The 16736-nt window shown below is 37.3% G+C and overlaps 1 protein-coding gene across 3 annotated transcripts in view; it reads left to right on the top strand.

Moving 5' to 3' along the window:
- The window catches only part of Cftr (CF transmembrane conductance regulator), a 155688-nt gene extending 150509 nt beyond the window's left edge, over positions 1-5179 (top strand). For 2 of the 3 annotated variants that reach the window (XM_047562587.1, XM_047562589.1), the window contains exons 25-27: positions 1331-1503; positions 2213-2318; positions 3484-5179. In XM_047562587.1, coding sequence (XP_047418543.1) covers positions 1331-1503; positions 2213-2318; positions 3484-3684 — 480 coding nt within the window. In that variant the 3' untranslated portion in view covers positions 3685-5179. Of the gene's footprint in view, positions 1-1330; positions 1504-2212; positions 2319-3390 lie in introns of all 3 variants that reach the window. The other variant, XM_047562590.1, reaches the window with a different exon arrangement.
- Positions 5180-16736: the final 11557 nt, after the last annotated feature.

The raw sequence follows: 16736 nt of genomic DNA, 5'->3' as shown, positions 1-16736 counted from the left end.
CTCTTTGTCTTATTAACATGTTTACACAATTGCCTACCATCTCAGAAACCCCTTTCAAACTTTGATGAATTCTCACAAATTGAGATTGTCTTAATGAGAAACTACTCAAGGAAAGAAGAATCACCAGCAGTATACATCATGCGCACACATGTTGCTGAATAAACAGCCATGTGGCTCATTTCTGATTTCATCTCTGGAAACATGAAATTCTTTCTTAAGACCCTTATATCTTTTTGCCTGTGTTATAGTAGGCATCAATATATCTTGCCTCCTTATACCAAATTCCAGATTCCTCAAGGGTAGGAGACAATCCTCAGGGTATTGTAGGTTCTTATCTTCAGCAGTACTTGGCAATGAAGAAACATTTAATGTATATTTATTCAAAAATTATTGGTTTATTACTAGGAGAGTAAAAGGCTCTAGTGAGTTAGAATATAAGGGTTGTGTTAGGACCAATGAGTTTTCTTATATTAAAGGAAAAAAATCCCATTTGGAAGAACAAATGAGGTGTAAAAACCCATCCAATCAATAATTTTTGTCTTAATTTGATAGGATGGGTTTCTGTACCTCATTTGTTCTTCCAAAAAAATTTTTTTTTTTTTTTTGCTTTCCAATTTAAAAAGAAATAAGTCACTGGCACTAAACAACTCTTATATTCTACCCCATTAGAGACTTTAAACCTCCTGGTAAAAAAAACCAATACTTTAAATCCAAATTTTTTTCTTGAAGTTTTTATGAATTAAAGAGATGAGTAGTAAATTTCCATAAGTAATTTTTAAAATCTCCCCAGTTGATTCTTTCATGGTATCTTTTATTCTCCTTTATTGCAGAGTGGAAATGGAAGGTGGCACCCCTGTCATGTCATACCTTCTACCCTATATGGTGTCTTTTATTCTCTACATAGGACTAGCTAAGTAGGGATGTCGTGATAGAGTCAATAACTGCTTTCTGTATACATCATCTTTCCCGCATGTGTTCAATTGTATTGTAATCAGAATATACAATTTTATATGCCCTGAGCCTTGGAGGAGCCATCTGCCATTTATTATTTCCTCAGTGCATGTTGGAGTACCTGGATCTTAAGTAGGTACTCACTGAACGAATGAGGTACCAGGCTCAAACAAGTCCTCCTCCAATTCTTTATTGCTGCCAAGATTATAAATAGACTCAAACGCAAACTCAAATAGTGTGAGTTGGGGTGGAGTTGATATGAAATTGAAGCTTTCAGAACTCTTATGTGTATTTTTAGATTTTCAACCTCCTGGGAGATTTTAGCTCTGTGGTGTCTCAAGTACCCTGTCTAAACAGTGTTTTCTCTCTTTTCCTGCAGGTTGGACTCAGATCTGTGATAGAGCAGTTTCCTGGGAAGCTCGACTTTGTCCTTGTGGATGGGGGTTATGTGCTAAGCCATGGCCACAAGCAGTTGATGTGCTTGGCCAGATCTGTTCTCAGTAAGGCCAAGATCTTACTGCTTGATGAACCCAGTGCTCATTTGGATCCCATGTGAGTTTTAGAAACCCTGATCCTTAATAACACAGTAGGAATAGAATCATTGAGACCTACTTCAGATGGATACAAATTCCTGTTAGGTTATTATGTCTGCAAGTGGGGAACTCCCCCAAATATTAAATAATTGCCCAATGGAAAAGTCACTATTTGGTGTGAGCACAAATGCTTATTTCCTTGATATGAACCCTGGGTTCTCTTCTGAATGTGATTTGGAATTTCATACAAACACTTCCATTTTGTCAACACAGATTAAATATTTAGTGACATAGGCCTACTCTGATCCATGTGATTTTTTCCCTTTATTCCATTTATACCATAAATATTTTAATGCACAAAATAAAGAACTGCTGGTGATTCTAATAATGAAAAATCATTAATTTATGAAATTTTATTCAAAATATTTGTCCTATTTACTTATGGATATTTTAAACATCTACCCCATAGTAAACTAAAACTAAAAGGAGAATCTCAAATTCAAAGCCAGCCTCAACAATTTAGTGAGGCCCTAAGCAACTTAGTGAACTCCTGTCTCAAAAGAAAAAAATAATAAAAAGGGCTGGGATGTAGTGCAGTGGTACCAAAAAAAAAAAAAAAAAAGTGATTTAAAGAAGTAAATTGATTGAATAGTAAGCATGCTATCAAAGATAAAGGCACCTTTTTCATATTCTGTGAAGCTATATGTGGTATTTTCTTTCTTTTCTAGAACATACCAAATAATTCGAAGAACTCTCAAACAAGCATTCGCTGATTGCACAGTAATCCTCTGTGAACACAGAATAGAAGCAATGTTGGAATGTCAGCGATTTTTGGTGAGTCTTTACACATTTACTTAAGATCTCATTTCTCTTGTAATTCTTGATAACAATCTTGCATGTGATACTGCACATTGCAACAGTGTACAAGTTCTTACTTAAAACATGTGTCAAAATCTCCATCAAAATAGCTGCACAAGTTTTTCACTTTGAATTGAGATATGAATTGAGGTTGAATTCAGTAATCCTAAAATAGTGGCATGTTACATTAATAAATCTGATACTATACTTTTTGAGGCCTTGAGACCAAGTCATAAAAACTACTCTACCATTAAAAAATAAAGTTTTTCTGATTCTTTCAATAACAATATCCGTTGGATAGGATGGGGACAGGCCTCGTTGTCTTATAATCTGATTTATGATTTTAATGTGGTAGTTCAGAGGCTTATTTCTCTAATCATTATTTAAAGTTCAGGTTAGTGCCTCTCTCAACCCCCTTCTCAATGTGCTTTCAAAACTGTCACAGATGCCGTCAAGTGTTGTTTACAAATTCCCTCTGGTTTAGTCACAAGGAAGTTCTGAGGATAATATATCATGTCATTCCTGTTAAGGTTTTTGAGCCCTCAGGAGGTAAATGCTTTCCTTACTGACGGATTTTTATTATTTTTATTATTACAAAGCTCGAGAATGACAATGTAAGGAACAGACAACCTCTTTCCCTGCCATAGACAAGTTCAGGTTGGGTTAGGCCCTCTCTTCTCTGGTCTTGAGTTTACTTTACCTTAACATGCAACAGCAGCATATTCAACCCAGGCAAATCTGACCAATTTGGAATTGTTAGGCTTCAGGTCCACTGTTGAAGAAGTTCAGTATTTTATAGTGCTGTGGATGTAAAGAATCTATGATAAATCTTTCTTGTTTTCAAAGCACTCTCCATTCCTCTAAAGTTTTTTGAAGAAGTGCATCACTCAGTTCTATACTAATTAAAAAAAAAAATCCACCTTCTACATAGAAAATTACCGTTAATTTCACAGATGGTAGAAGCTCCTTAAAGCAAGAAAATGTAATAATTAAATGATATACCTGATTGTTCAAGATGCCAGGCTCTGGACACTGTGTTTTCTTTCAGCTTTTATTTTCCTTTGAGACTTTGCCAGTTTCTGTCCCTGCTCTGATGTGACCTGACTTCTGTCTGAGATCTCACTAATGGCCACTTCTCTAGGTCATAGAAGAGAACAAAGTACGGCAATATGATTCCATTCAGAAGCTGCTGAGCGAGAAGAGCCTCTTCCGACAAGCGATCAGCTCCTCTGACAGGGTGAAACTCTTCCCCCACCGCAACTCCAGCAAGCACAAGTCTCGGTCCCAGATTGCTTCTCTGAAGGAGGAGACAGAAGAAGAGGTCCAAGAAACAAGGCTCTAGAGAGCAATGAAAAATGATGATGGCATTGGACATCCACTCATGGAACTGGAGCAGAAATCAGCTGCTTTGGCCTCAGAAAGCAAGGATGATAATTATTATTATATTTTTTAATAAAACATTTTGGCAAGAAGACTTAAGGACATTCATATAGGTCTGGATAAATGGCTCCCTACAGTGGTCAAATTGTGTGAAAGGTACTCCAAATTCTTAAAGATTTACCACTTGGATTTTGCAAGACAGGTTTTCTGAAAATACTTGGCCTTTTGGTAATAGTTGGAATGGCAGCTAAATGTCAACCAGCCTAGTTGTTCACCTTATCATTTAGTGAAACTGGTTAATTTGTATTAACAAAGAACTGAAATCATACTTCTTAGAGATATGATTAAGTAATGATAACTGGAAATTTTAGTGAATTATATAATTTATATCCCTTTTTCTCTCCTCTCTCCAGATATTTAGACACACAACTATATTGTCTGCTAAGCATTCTAGCTGTCTCATTTCCAAACTGCAGGAGTCCCAAGATAGCCCATTAAGTTATGTTCCATTCAACATCCAATGATTGGTTGAGAAAGAAACTTCCAGATCCTAGAAATCAGGGTTAGTACCATCTAGATCTACCAAATATTTAAATATTTCAGAGAATCAGAATAGATAAGGGCGGTTGCAGTGCCAGGTCAGGGATGAGATGGCTCCCTTGATGTGGAAATTGACATTCCTTTCCTGCCCCCAGAGAATACTGAGCTCTTAAGACCTCTGACCTGGAGGATGGCTAGAAATTGGTGCAGGAAATTGGTGCAAACAGGTGCAGGAAAACCCTGCTTACCACAGAAGCTCCAGGTACAGAGCTCATAGGCAGAGAGGCCATGGGCTCTATGGGTGGATGCACATGAAATCCAAGCCTCTCGATGTAGTGTGTTTCAAGGCTAGCTGTGTGTGTTTCATACTGTCTGCACTGAGTGGGAGAGAAAATGGGAGACACCCCGAAGAAGAATCAATCATGAAATAGTTTTATATGCTTCTATTTTATAATTTTGTGATGCAAATGAAATTTTGTGTAGGAAATATTTATTTTAATAATGTTTCAAACTCATATATAGCAATGCTGTATTTTAAGAATGATTATATTATGAATTATATTTGTATAAAAGAATTTTTATATTTGAAATGTTAACTTTTTATGGCACCAGCTATTTTTATGATATATTAACACTGAGATGGGGGGGACCTATGGTGATGTGGACCAGGGACCCATGAATCACTTTTGTGGTGTAGAGAGAAACACGCAGGCTGATGCAGATGTTGCACACATCTCTGTGATTCTCCACCCAAACATAGGTACCTTCTGATGTAGTCCTGATGCAGATGGTACCAGAAGTCTGATTGTTTTTACCAAGGGCACACCAACTTCCCAACTTCAAACTAACCCTCAAGAAGATTGGAATATTTATTACTGTAAGAAAATATCTATTGTCAATAAATTGCTTATATTTGTGTGAAACTTATCTGCTTCCAGATGTGTTTATTAATCATATCTCTTCAAACTCTTACTCTAGTCTCTTCATGGAACATAACACTTGAGTCTTTCTTTTAGATAGAGTCACCTATATATATTTGATATATTTTATTTTTATATATTTTTATTACTATATATTTTAGATAAACTTACAGAATCTCATACAGATTAGCATGCAAATTATGAAGTTGTCTTTTTAAATTGTGGTATTTACCATTTTAATCATTTTAAAGTACAGTTCAGCAACATTTTGTGAAATCATATTGTTGTGCATTTATCACCATCATACATCCACAGAATATTTTTTGACTTGAAAAACTGAAAATCCTGACAATAAAAAATCCATTAGACAATAGCTCAACCTTCCACCCAACTCTGGAAACCATGATTCTGCTATCTATGTCTGTGATTTTGACTACTCCAGAGGTGCAAACATATGTTAGGTCTATTGCATTTGTCTTATTTCAATTAGCATAATGTCTTCAAGGATCATCCATATTATTTCAAATGTCGGAACTTTTTCTTCCTTTTCAAAACTGAATAATATTCATTATACATATCATATTTGTACAATATATGTATCATATTTTGCTTATCCATTCTGCATAGATGGAAACAGGATACTTCTACCTTTTGGATATGGTGAATAATACTTCTGTGAACATGAAGTATGAGTATCTCTTCACATCCAACCGTGACTATGACACGGTTGAGGTTACTTTTGTTTTACAATGGAAGCTTCTAGAAAGCACATCATTTATAGAACCAACCATCAATACATCCCACACCAGTGTGTTACAATTTTTGCAACCAGTGAATCTATATTGACACATCATCACCCATAGATTGCATTAGGATTCATTCTTGGTGTTGAACTTTTTATGAGTTTTGATAAATTTATAATAATGTGCAGTATCACACTTTGGCTTTTTGTGTAGTATCATGCAGAGTAGTTTCACTGGCTTAAAAATCCTCTGCACCATCACTACTTAACCCTCCCTCCTCTACCCACCTAGCTCCTGGCAACTCCTGATCTTTTCACTGTCTTAATACCTTTGCCTTTTCTAGAGTGTCATCTAGACATTAAATAATGCAGCATGTAGTCTCTTCCGAGTGTCTTTTTTCACTTCGTAATATGCATTTAATGTGACTCCATGTTGTTTTGTGATCCGGTAGCTCAATTATTTTTCCTGCTAAATAATATTCCATTAGTTGGATATACCACAGTTCATCCATTCATCTACTGAAGGGCATCTTGGTTCATCTTAGTTAATTCTTATTCACTTTGGCCATTTTGAAAAATCTGCAAAAACAACTATGAGTGGATTTTTATGTGAATGTAAGTTTCAACTTTGGGTAAATAACAAGGAGCAAGTTTATGAATCATATAGTAAAAATATGTTTAGCTTTGTAAAAAACTACTAAACTGTTTTTGTGACTGTACCACTTTGCATTCCCACCAATAATGAGTTTCTTTTCTTTTCTTTTCTTTTTTTTTTTTTTTTTTTTTGGTACTGGGGATTGAATTCAGGGGCACTCGACCACTGAGCAACATCCCCAGCCCAATTTTTTATTTTATTTAGACACAGGGTCTCACTGAGTTGCTCAGTGCCTCACTTTTGCTGACACTGGCTTTGAACTTGCAATCCTCCTGTCTCAGCCTCCCCAGTCACTGGGATTACAGGCATGTGTCACTAAGCCCAGCGCGAGTGAGGGTTTCTGTTGCTCCATATCTTTGTCAGTATTTGGCATTGTTAATGTTTTAGAATTTGGCCTAGATATAGGTGTGGAGTGGTATCTCATTGTTGTTTTAATTTGGGTTTCTCTGATGACATATGATCTGGAGCATCTTTTTGTGCTTATTTGCCAACTGTTTATCTTTTTTGGTGAGGCGCCTATTAAGGTTTTTGGCCCATGTTGTAATTGGGTTGTTTGTTTTTTATTGTTGAAGTTTAAAAGTTCTTTGTATATTTTGGATAACAGTTCTTTATCAGATGTGTGTTTTGCAAATATTTTCTCTTCATATGACCTATCTTTTCATCCCCTTGACTGTCTTTTGCAAAACAAAATTTTGATTTTAATGAATCCCAGTTTATCCAGTATTTCTTTCAAGGATTTTGGCTTTGGTGTTGTATCTATGAAATTATTGCCATACCCAAGGTCATCTAGGGATTCTCTTATATTGTCTTCCAGAAATTTTATACTCATGCATTTTATATTTTGATCAATGGTCCATTTTTTAGCTAATTTCTGTGAAGGACTTGAGGTCTATATCTAGAATCTTTTTCTGGTTTAAGATGTTCAGGATATCTAGCACTATTTAGTGAAAAAAAAATCATCTTTTCACCATTGTATTATCTTTGTAGCTTCTTTGTCAAATATCAGTTGATTATGTTAATGCAAGTCTATTTTTGGACTCTCGATTTGGCTCTACAGATCTTTTTTTTTTTTTTTTCTAATACCATACTGTCTTTAGTACTATATTTTTATAGTAAGTCTTGAAATCAGGTCAGGCAGTGCGTTAGCTGCCTTTTCATCACTATGTTATGAAATACTAAACCACAACTTCTTAAAATAGGAAAAGTTTATTTGGGGTTCACAGTTTCAGAGGTCTCAACTCATGGCCAATTCCATTGCTCTGTACCTAAGATGAGGCAATACATCACAGTGGAAGGAAGGGTAAGGTGGGGCAGGGATTGAGAGGGGAAGCTACTTAGCTCAGGTGATGGAGAAACAGAAAGAGAGAGGGAGGAGCCAGGGAGGACAATATTAACCCCCCACCCCCGCCGCGGGCATGCTCCAGTGATTTACCTTCTCCAGTCATGCCTCACCTGACTACAGGTACCACCCAGTGATCCACTCAAATAATTGAACCATCAAATGGACTAATCCATGGATAAGGTTACAGATCTCATAATCCAATCATTTAAACTCCCACATTAGCACAGGAGTTTTGGGAGACACCTTGTATCTAAATTGTAGCATTCCACTCCTGGCTTCCAAAATTCTTGTCCATTTCCCAATGCAAAATGCATTCAGTTCATCTCCAAGAGTTCCCATAGTCTTAATGGTTCCAGCATTGCCTAAAAAGCACAAGTCTGAAGAATCCTCTGAGAATACAGCTAAACTTTTTGCTGTGAGCCTCCATATAAAAAAGTCAAAAGCAAGTACCTTTATCTAATATAAAGTGGCAAAGTAAACATTCTCATTCAAAAAGGGATAAATAGTGGCATAGAAAGAAAGAATGGAACCAAAGCAAGACTAAAATTAATCTGGGGAAACAAATCCTACAGCTCCATGTCTGGCTTCTGGGACACAAAGACATTTGATTTCCAGAGGTCTTGGTCAGTTCTTCCCTTTGGTTTTGTAATTTGCAGCCCACATGGCCTCTCTCTTAGGCTCACTCTGTCCATATCCAGCAGCTTTCTTTGGAAGATCTTTCACATTACTGGCATCTCTTAATCTTGGGGGATCTCCACTGCAGATTTGGCTTCCTTGTCATAGCTTCATGCTTTGCCTCCCTAGGAGCTGCCTGCAGGCAATTTGACCCTACTATACCTTGCCTGGCTTCCCAGGTCTTCCTTTGAAATATCAGTAGAAGCCTCCTAACTCTTAACTGCAGCATCCTGTATTTCTGCAAAACCAGCATCATGTATATGACACCAAGATCTGCCACAAGCTTAAGCAGTAGGACCATTGGGACCATGACTGCAGTGGCCTTTGAGCACTTGGGTGGCTAAGTATGGTGAAACAAATTCTGGATAAACAACTTCCAGAGTCTCTTCTTAAAGGAATTTCCCTTCTATACCCTTGAGCTTGCAATGTATGTGGTCTTGCTGATTCCTGAGATGCCCTTAAGGCATTTTTCCTATTACCTTTGTGCAAAGTACTTAACTTCTAAAAGAAGTGGTGACCTCTTCAACAACCACACCTTCTTTGGTCCATTTTACCTGCACTTTTATGGTCAAATTGCAAGTTTTTAAAATCCTTCTTTTCTGCTATCTTCCCCTGATTCTCACAGCAAATCTAACTAAAAACTGCCAGCAATATCCATACTACAGCCTGAATGCTGTGCTGCCTTGAAATTTCCTCTGTCATATCAATGAGTCCATGATCTTTAAATTCAGCCTCACACAAAGTCACAGGACATGGGCATTCTTTGTCAGGATATGACATGAGTGACCTCTATTCTAGCCCAATAGAGTCTCCATTCCTCTCTGAAATCTTATGAGTACAATTTTTACTGTCCACATCCTATCAGCATTTTGATCTTCTGAGTTTTCACCAAAATGACCCCTTAAGCTCTACTTATAGTATGATAAGTCTTCTCCAGCTTGCATCTACAAACTTCCAGGCTTCTCTTGAAAAACAATTTCAAAGCCTTCTGAAACACATGGTCAGATTAGTTATAGCAATGACCCTACTTCACACCAACTTCTGTGTTAGTCAGCCTTTTGCTGATATTACTAAAATACCCAAATAGATCAACTTAAAAGAATAAAATTTTATCTGGGGCTCACAGATTCAGAGGTCTCAGTCCATGACTGACTGACTCCATTGCTCTGGGCCTAAGCTTCGAGAGCACTTCCCCGCAGAAGGATTTTAAGGAGGAAAGCTACTCAGCTCATTGCAGCTGGGAAGCAGAGAAAGAAGGAGGAGCCAGGAAGACAAGATATAATCCCCAGAGATTCACCAATGATCCACCTCCTCCAGTCATGCCCTACCTGCTAAAGTAACCACCAAGTGATTCATTCAAATTATTGAAGTATGAAATGGATTAATCTACTGATGAGGTTAACAAATGTCATAATCCAATCATCTTGCCTCCCAAATTCACACAGGATCTATGGGAGACACTTCATATTCAAATATTAATAGGTGGTATTAGGAAGAGAGAGAGAGAGAGAGAGAGAGAGAGAGAGAGAGAGAGAGAGAGAGAGAGAGAGAAAGAGAGAGAGAGAGAGAAACAGAAAGTCAGGCAAAAATTGTTCATATCAGTCAGTTGAGGACATTTTAAAATGGGAAATGCAAGATCTAGTGAGATTCAGTGACTTATTGTGAGGCTCACAAAGCTCATATTTCAAAGAACTTCTCTTTTCTTAGCACTTTCCAAGACTCTGAGACTAATTTTGTGCTTACAATTTTATAATCTTTAAAGAGAGTCGACTTCTTCATATATAAGGTTGAGGTTCAAAAAAGCCTTGATAAGTCCTTGAAGAAGACATATAACAGTAAAATGCTATAGGAATTCAGAAGAGGAAGTAGTGAGTATCAGTTGGTGGATATTGGGCTACTCAGGAAAAGTTTTATATAGAAAGTGGCATTTAAAATGAGACTTTGAGACTTCAATTGTGTATCTGAACTTAGGGGTGAGGAAGGGTACTCCAGGCAAAAAACATAGCATAAGGCATGAGGCATATAAAGAAAGCAATGCCTAGTTCACTTGGGTTGGAGAATAACTAGAGGGAGTAAAGGGAGACAAGATTGGAGCAAGATGACTGAGATTAAATTCTGGAAGTCAAAGCAATATGGGGATTTAAGCACCTTAAAAATTCTGGTAGGTTTTGCTTCTAAGTTGTCTTTGTGTGATGGGCTGACAGATCTGGCTCCATGAGAATGTTATAGGCCAGACTATAAGGGAAATGACTGGACAGATTACATTTTGCTCTGAGATTCCATGTTATGTAGGAAATGAGCTTCTCCCATGGGAACACACTGCCTCATACCCATCAACAATTGCTTAGCTTCTCCAATGGGATCACCTCGCCTCTGTGCCCATTATCCGTTATTGACATGATATGTTTAGCAATACAAAATGACAATTCTTATGTAATGAAAAATTGCTCTCTTTTGATTCCTATTGCTCCTAAACGATGTACCAAGTGAACAGTGATTATGTGGATGTTAGTAACCATTCTTCAGTTTGTACCTAGGTAAGGTCATTTTGACCCACTTCCCTCTCTGTTGATGATCTCATGATGTTAGTTTCTGATTTCATAGCAACAGATACTTATGATTAATGTGATTTTTGGTATAAGAACACCTACAACCCTGTGTTCAGGGTTGTTCTCCCAATAGCCATTTTTGGGGGCATTGCGTGAGACAGTCAGCTTAATAAAGACTCTCAAATTTGGACTTCTCAGTGGTGATCGGTCTGTTCTTAAGTTATGCCCCATAACATTTGGTCATCATCAAGAGCAATGGATCTCAAAATGTGGTCCCCAGACCAGCAGAGTCTGCCTCACTGGAGAACTTGTATAAATTGTGTGTTCTTGGACCAGACCTTCATGTGCTGAATCCTGGTGGGGAAGTGGTCTGTTGTAGCACCCTCTCAGGTGATGCTGATGGACTCCTGCCCATCTGTGAGAACTCTGCCTGAGTCACTTGGTGTAGAGGAGTGAGCATAGAATGCAGCTGCTTAGAGTCGATGGATGGGGGAATATGGCAGTGAGAAGCTCTGTAGAACAGTATTAAATGTGGGAAACGTAAAGCAAGAGCACTGGTCTGAGCGAATGGTGGGACCAAGTGCAATCTGAAGGCATTTGCCTCCACACCAAGGAGGAATGATTTCCTCTGAGACTGGAGGAAAGGAAAGGAGTGGAGTTAGGGAGAATCTTTGAGCAAAGAGTTGGGAAACTGAAGTAGTGTTAAGTACTTTAAAAAATTAAGTGTTCCTAATTCCTTCCTCCTGTCCCTTTTATCATTGCTATTATTAACTTTCTTTATTTATATATGTATATGCTTATAGATATGAATATACCATTATGGTTATTATTTTGAACAGACTGTTATCTATCAGATTAATTAAGAGTAAGATAATAAAATTTCTTATTTTTCCTTTAGTATTCATTCCCTGATGTTTGCTCTTTGAGACGTAGATTAATTTCAGAACTTCTTTTAACATTTCTTGCAAGGCAGGTCTACTGACAACAAGTTCCTTCAAATTCTTGTTTGTCTAATAAAATTTGATTCTCTTTTACTCTTGAAGGATGATTTCATAGGGTACAAAATTCTAGGTTGGTAGTTTTTTCCTCTCATCACGTTACATATTGTGTTGCACTCTTATTTGCATGATTTTAGAGAAGTTAGATGTATTCTTGCCTTTGCCTCTTATAGATAAAATGTTTTCCTCTGGTATCTTTCTAGATTTTGTCTTTGATTCGATATTCTGCAGTTTGAATATAAGGAGCCTAGGTGTTGGTTTGGGGCATTTGTCCACCTTTGGGTTCCTTGACCTTACTGGATCTGTGTTTTGGTGTTGGACATTGATCTGGGGCCAAAATCTCGGTCATTATTTCTTCTTCTCCTTTCTCCCTATTCCTCTCACGCATAATTTTTGTCACTTTTACCTGTCCTACAAACAGGAGGGAGGAATTAAAAATACTTTGATTTTTAATGTACTTACACCGTGAAGTGATATAGTGTTATTTAAGGTGACATAGATTACTTATAAATACAAAACCTAGGACAACTCTAAAAAGAGCTATTTTGTTCTGGTTGTTGTTTTTCATTCTCTTTTCTTTCTATTATTCTGTTCTTTAGGTTTCTGTTCTCAAATCTTCAAACTCAGAGATTCTTCCTCAATCATTTCCAGAGTTCACTAATGTGAGCCAAGCAAAGACATTTTTCATCTTTGTGAAATGTTTTTGGCTTGAAGATTTTCTTTTTGATTCTTTCTTAGAACTCCACCTCTCTGCCTACATTATCCACGTGTTCTTTCCATGTTGTTTACTTTCTCCATGAGAGCTACAGCATGTTTATCAGAGTTGTTTTAAAATTCCTGCTTTCATGATTACAACATTCTTGCCGTATCTGACTCTGGTTCTGATGTGTGCTCATTGCTCAAATTATGTTTTTTCCTGTTAGGAAGACTTGCAATTTTTGTTGTTGTTGTTGAGAGGAGGCCATGATTTACTGGGAGAAGGAACAGTGGCAAAAAGGCCTTTCATCATGTAGTGGTAATTTGAGGTGATGCTCTATTTTCCTGTGAGTGCGTCTTGGTCTTTGGTTAACCTTGTGCTCCCAGACCAAACTTCATCAGTGATTCTTAGAGTTTCTCCTCCTCTTAGGTGGGGCTGGAGGGTGCTGGAATTTGCTGTTTCCCTTTCCTTGGGTCAATTATGATCTGATAAGTCCTTGACAGATTGGCCTCTGCCATAATAGTTTGTCTCAAGGCAAGGCCTCCTTAGGAATAGCAGAATGCTGTTGGTATTTCAGGATGAATACTTCTCTTGCCCTGCAGAAGAGGGGATTTTTCTCCAATATTCCTGGAAGAGTTCCTAGAGCTAATACCCCTTGTGTGTGGTCTCCCTCACCTCTATTAAGCTTCACTGGTGCATTTAACTCTTATGCACCAGTGTCTTTAACTCTTAGTGTTGTCCACACTGAGTCTCCAGCAGTTTATCACCAGTTATGGTGAATGCTTTCCTACCATGACGCTGGCTCCTGTGGAGGTTTTGCTCAGTGGTTTCTACTCAGGTAAGTTGCGATTCTCTCTGTCCACTTTTCTGCCTCTCCAATTTTGTGGGCAGTGGTTTGTCCTGTGACCTCACTGCTCTGATGGATCTCAGAAGAGTTGCTCTTCAGTTTGTCCAGGTTTTACTTGTTGGAGTGGGGTTATGACTTCTGAGCTCCTTAAGTACTGGGCTGGAAACTGCGAGTCCTTTTCATTCATTTTTAGTGGAAAAAAATAAATAAAGAAAAGTACTTTGCAAAGTTGGATGGAGTCAAGTGCAAACTGAGTGAGACAAAAGAAGCCCTAATAATGAAAGTCCACTCAAGGAAGACACTGGAATCTGAAGGGAAAAAGCCAGTGTTGGCCACACAAGCTCCTCTGCTTATCCCGGCGCCTGATTTTTTCATGTCGGATTTTCTAACCTCCGATTTTCCATTTTTTAAAAAAATGAATGTTTCTATCAACAGACTTTCTATTGCATTCTCTACTCAAGTCTTGAGTTTTAGGCTTTCCTTGCTGAGTCTATGGTGAGTCCTCTCTGACATGCATTTTCTTAATGTATTTCTTAGCCCTATCACTCTGTTGATCCTCCTTATACGCCAAAAGCAAAAGTTTGAAACTATTTCATTTCCTTCAGTAACCAGAGGCCTTCCAGGGTTGGGAAACTGCTACTTATTAGAGTGAAAGACTAATAAAATCCCCAAAGTAAATATTTTAGGAGTTGGTTAAAAAAAGATCTTCAAATACTATGTGGAAGACAATTCAGAATGAGGTTTATAAAGAGCGCAATATAAAAACCTGTTTGACCTGTTAAAACAGGTGTGGACAATCACAATTCTCTATTAAAAGCTATTACAAAAAACCTATAAATGCAAGACAAATACATTGGGGCATAAGAACTCCAAATCAATAGTTTGGGAATTATAAGCTAGTCCTATGTATAAAGCCCCAGACCTGAGTCACTGTCAGTTGACAGGGTCAGGGAACTAACACCTGTACACTTTCTCAAGGAAAGAAGATTTCTCAGCAAAAGTTTCAGGTTTACCTTTGAGTCATCATAATGGAAACACTCATTTGCTTTTTAATAACTGATTTTCTCTAGGTGTAAAATGGTATAATGCATGGTGGAATGTGGTCCGAAATCTTTTAAGTGAATACACTGTGGTTAACCTTTAATTCCATGTAGTAAAATAAATGAATGCAGTAATAATTCTAAATAGTTACTTAGATGGAAAGTTTCCATACAATTCCAATGCATGTTCCATTGATCAAAGTACAAAAGGCATAAGTAGCCCTTCAAGAACTGCCCCCTTGTGGAGATTTGCTTGTATTGTTAAGAAAGTCAACTTCCCAAATATGCTGACCACAGAAATGAGTATGGATCTTCATGCTCCAATTTAAATGAATTGCCACATTTTAGCCTTAGGTCATCTTTAATATTAAAAATTAAGCCCGAATAGTTTGGGGATGCACATAGTTCTTTGTGTTCTTTATCATTCATCCTTGTCATTGACATAGTAATAGAAGATATTAGTTTTAACTATCACAGTGATAGGTATATTGATCAACGGAACCAAAACTGAATTGTATTTTGATCGACAAATATTGACACAAATACTTTTAAAACCTGAAACACACAAATCTACCACAGAACCAATTCTTATGGGATAAAGTAATATTTTACCAAAAATTATACTGTAACAAAGTAAGCTTTCTTTGTTTCATTAAAAGAAAGTGGATATATTTGGCCACAATTGCTTGGCCATCATTATTACCAAGGTTCTATAAGCTAATCAAGAACAAGAAGACTATTTTTGGCTTTTCATTGGAACAGGTGCCAGGGGTTTATTACTATCTTAAAAAAAAAGGGAGTTGTGTGAGCAAATTTATGATCATGGGTGATCATGTTGTAGGGAGGAAATTTTTATTTTATTTTCTCTTATCTTCCAGTGGGGAACCAAAGTGTGAGGCGGAGTGTCCTACACAGACATGACTTCTAGCCCACACCAGGCACATGCGCTTGAGCCAAGCGAGGTATCAATTGTGCTACAGGAAAAAAAAAAATTAAACATTCCAAGTGAGCCTGAGATGCCTATTACATTCTTTTACATTCTCTGGTCAATTAAAATTTTTATTTTTTGAAAAATTTCAAATAAATGCAATAGCAAACCTAGATAAAATCTTCATATTCCTTTTACTAAACTCTAGCAGTTATGAACTCATGGCCATCTATTTCATTAATGTTTCCTCATCTATTATTTGTAATACATTTGAACAATGTATGATTTTTAGCTGTATGTTTAGAAGAAAAGGCTTTCTCTTTCATTATCATTATCACAGCTTAAAAATATAAGGTACCTTTAACATCCTCAAATATTCGCTCATTATATAAATGTTATATCTTGATTTTTTATATAAGAAATGCTTACATTGCAGAAGATTTGTAAAAAGCAATCATGCAAAATGGCTAGAATAATTAATAGGCAAAGTTATTGTTCTATGATCTTGAGAATATTAAGTATTAAACTCTCTTACTGTTGGTTATAGATAGATAAGGAAATGAAAAAAAAAATAGTAAAAACTAATATCAGTGCTGGGGATATTAGTCAGTTGCCCTACTCCAACACTTTGGAAGATGTCCTAATCCCCAGTCCCTGGGGCTGGGGTTTTGCTGGAAGTTCCTTCACCCAGAAGAGACATCAGTCAACCTGAAAGAACTAGAACAGTATTCTCAGAGTGGCCTGGGGCATCAGGTAACACCTGTGACCTTGTTGGAAGTTTATGCTCTCTTTCCCTCAAACATCTGAATCAAACTCTGAGGTTTTGCCCAGGAAACTGATTTTTGACAGACTCTAGGCATTTTTATTCACATTACTTTTTCTTGAAGCCCTGAATTGGACTCCCCTTTTGAGGTCAAAGTAGTTCTGAAAGTTGGATGAACATTAGAAAAATCTTGAAGAAACACTGATGAAGGCCCCATCCTGAACCAATTGAAGAAGACTTTTAGAAGGACGGGGTGAGATTATTGACAGGGTGAAAGCCCCCCCCCCCCAGGTGATTTGAATGCTGAGCCAGTTGCAA

Source organism: Sciurus carolinensis, chromosome 8 (assembly GCF_902686445.1).
Source record: "Sciurus carolinensis chromosome 8, mSciCar1.2, whole genome shotgun sequence".
In the NCBI taxonomy this organism is placed as follows: domain Eukaryota; kingdom Metazoa; phylum Chordata; class Mammalia; order Rodentia; family Sciuridae; genus Sciurus; species Sciurus carolinensis.
The sequence above is the reverse complement of the archived record's forward strand: the minus strand, read 5'-3'. Positions and strand labels throughout refer to the sequence as shown.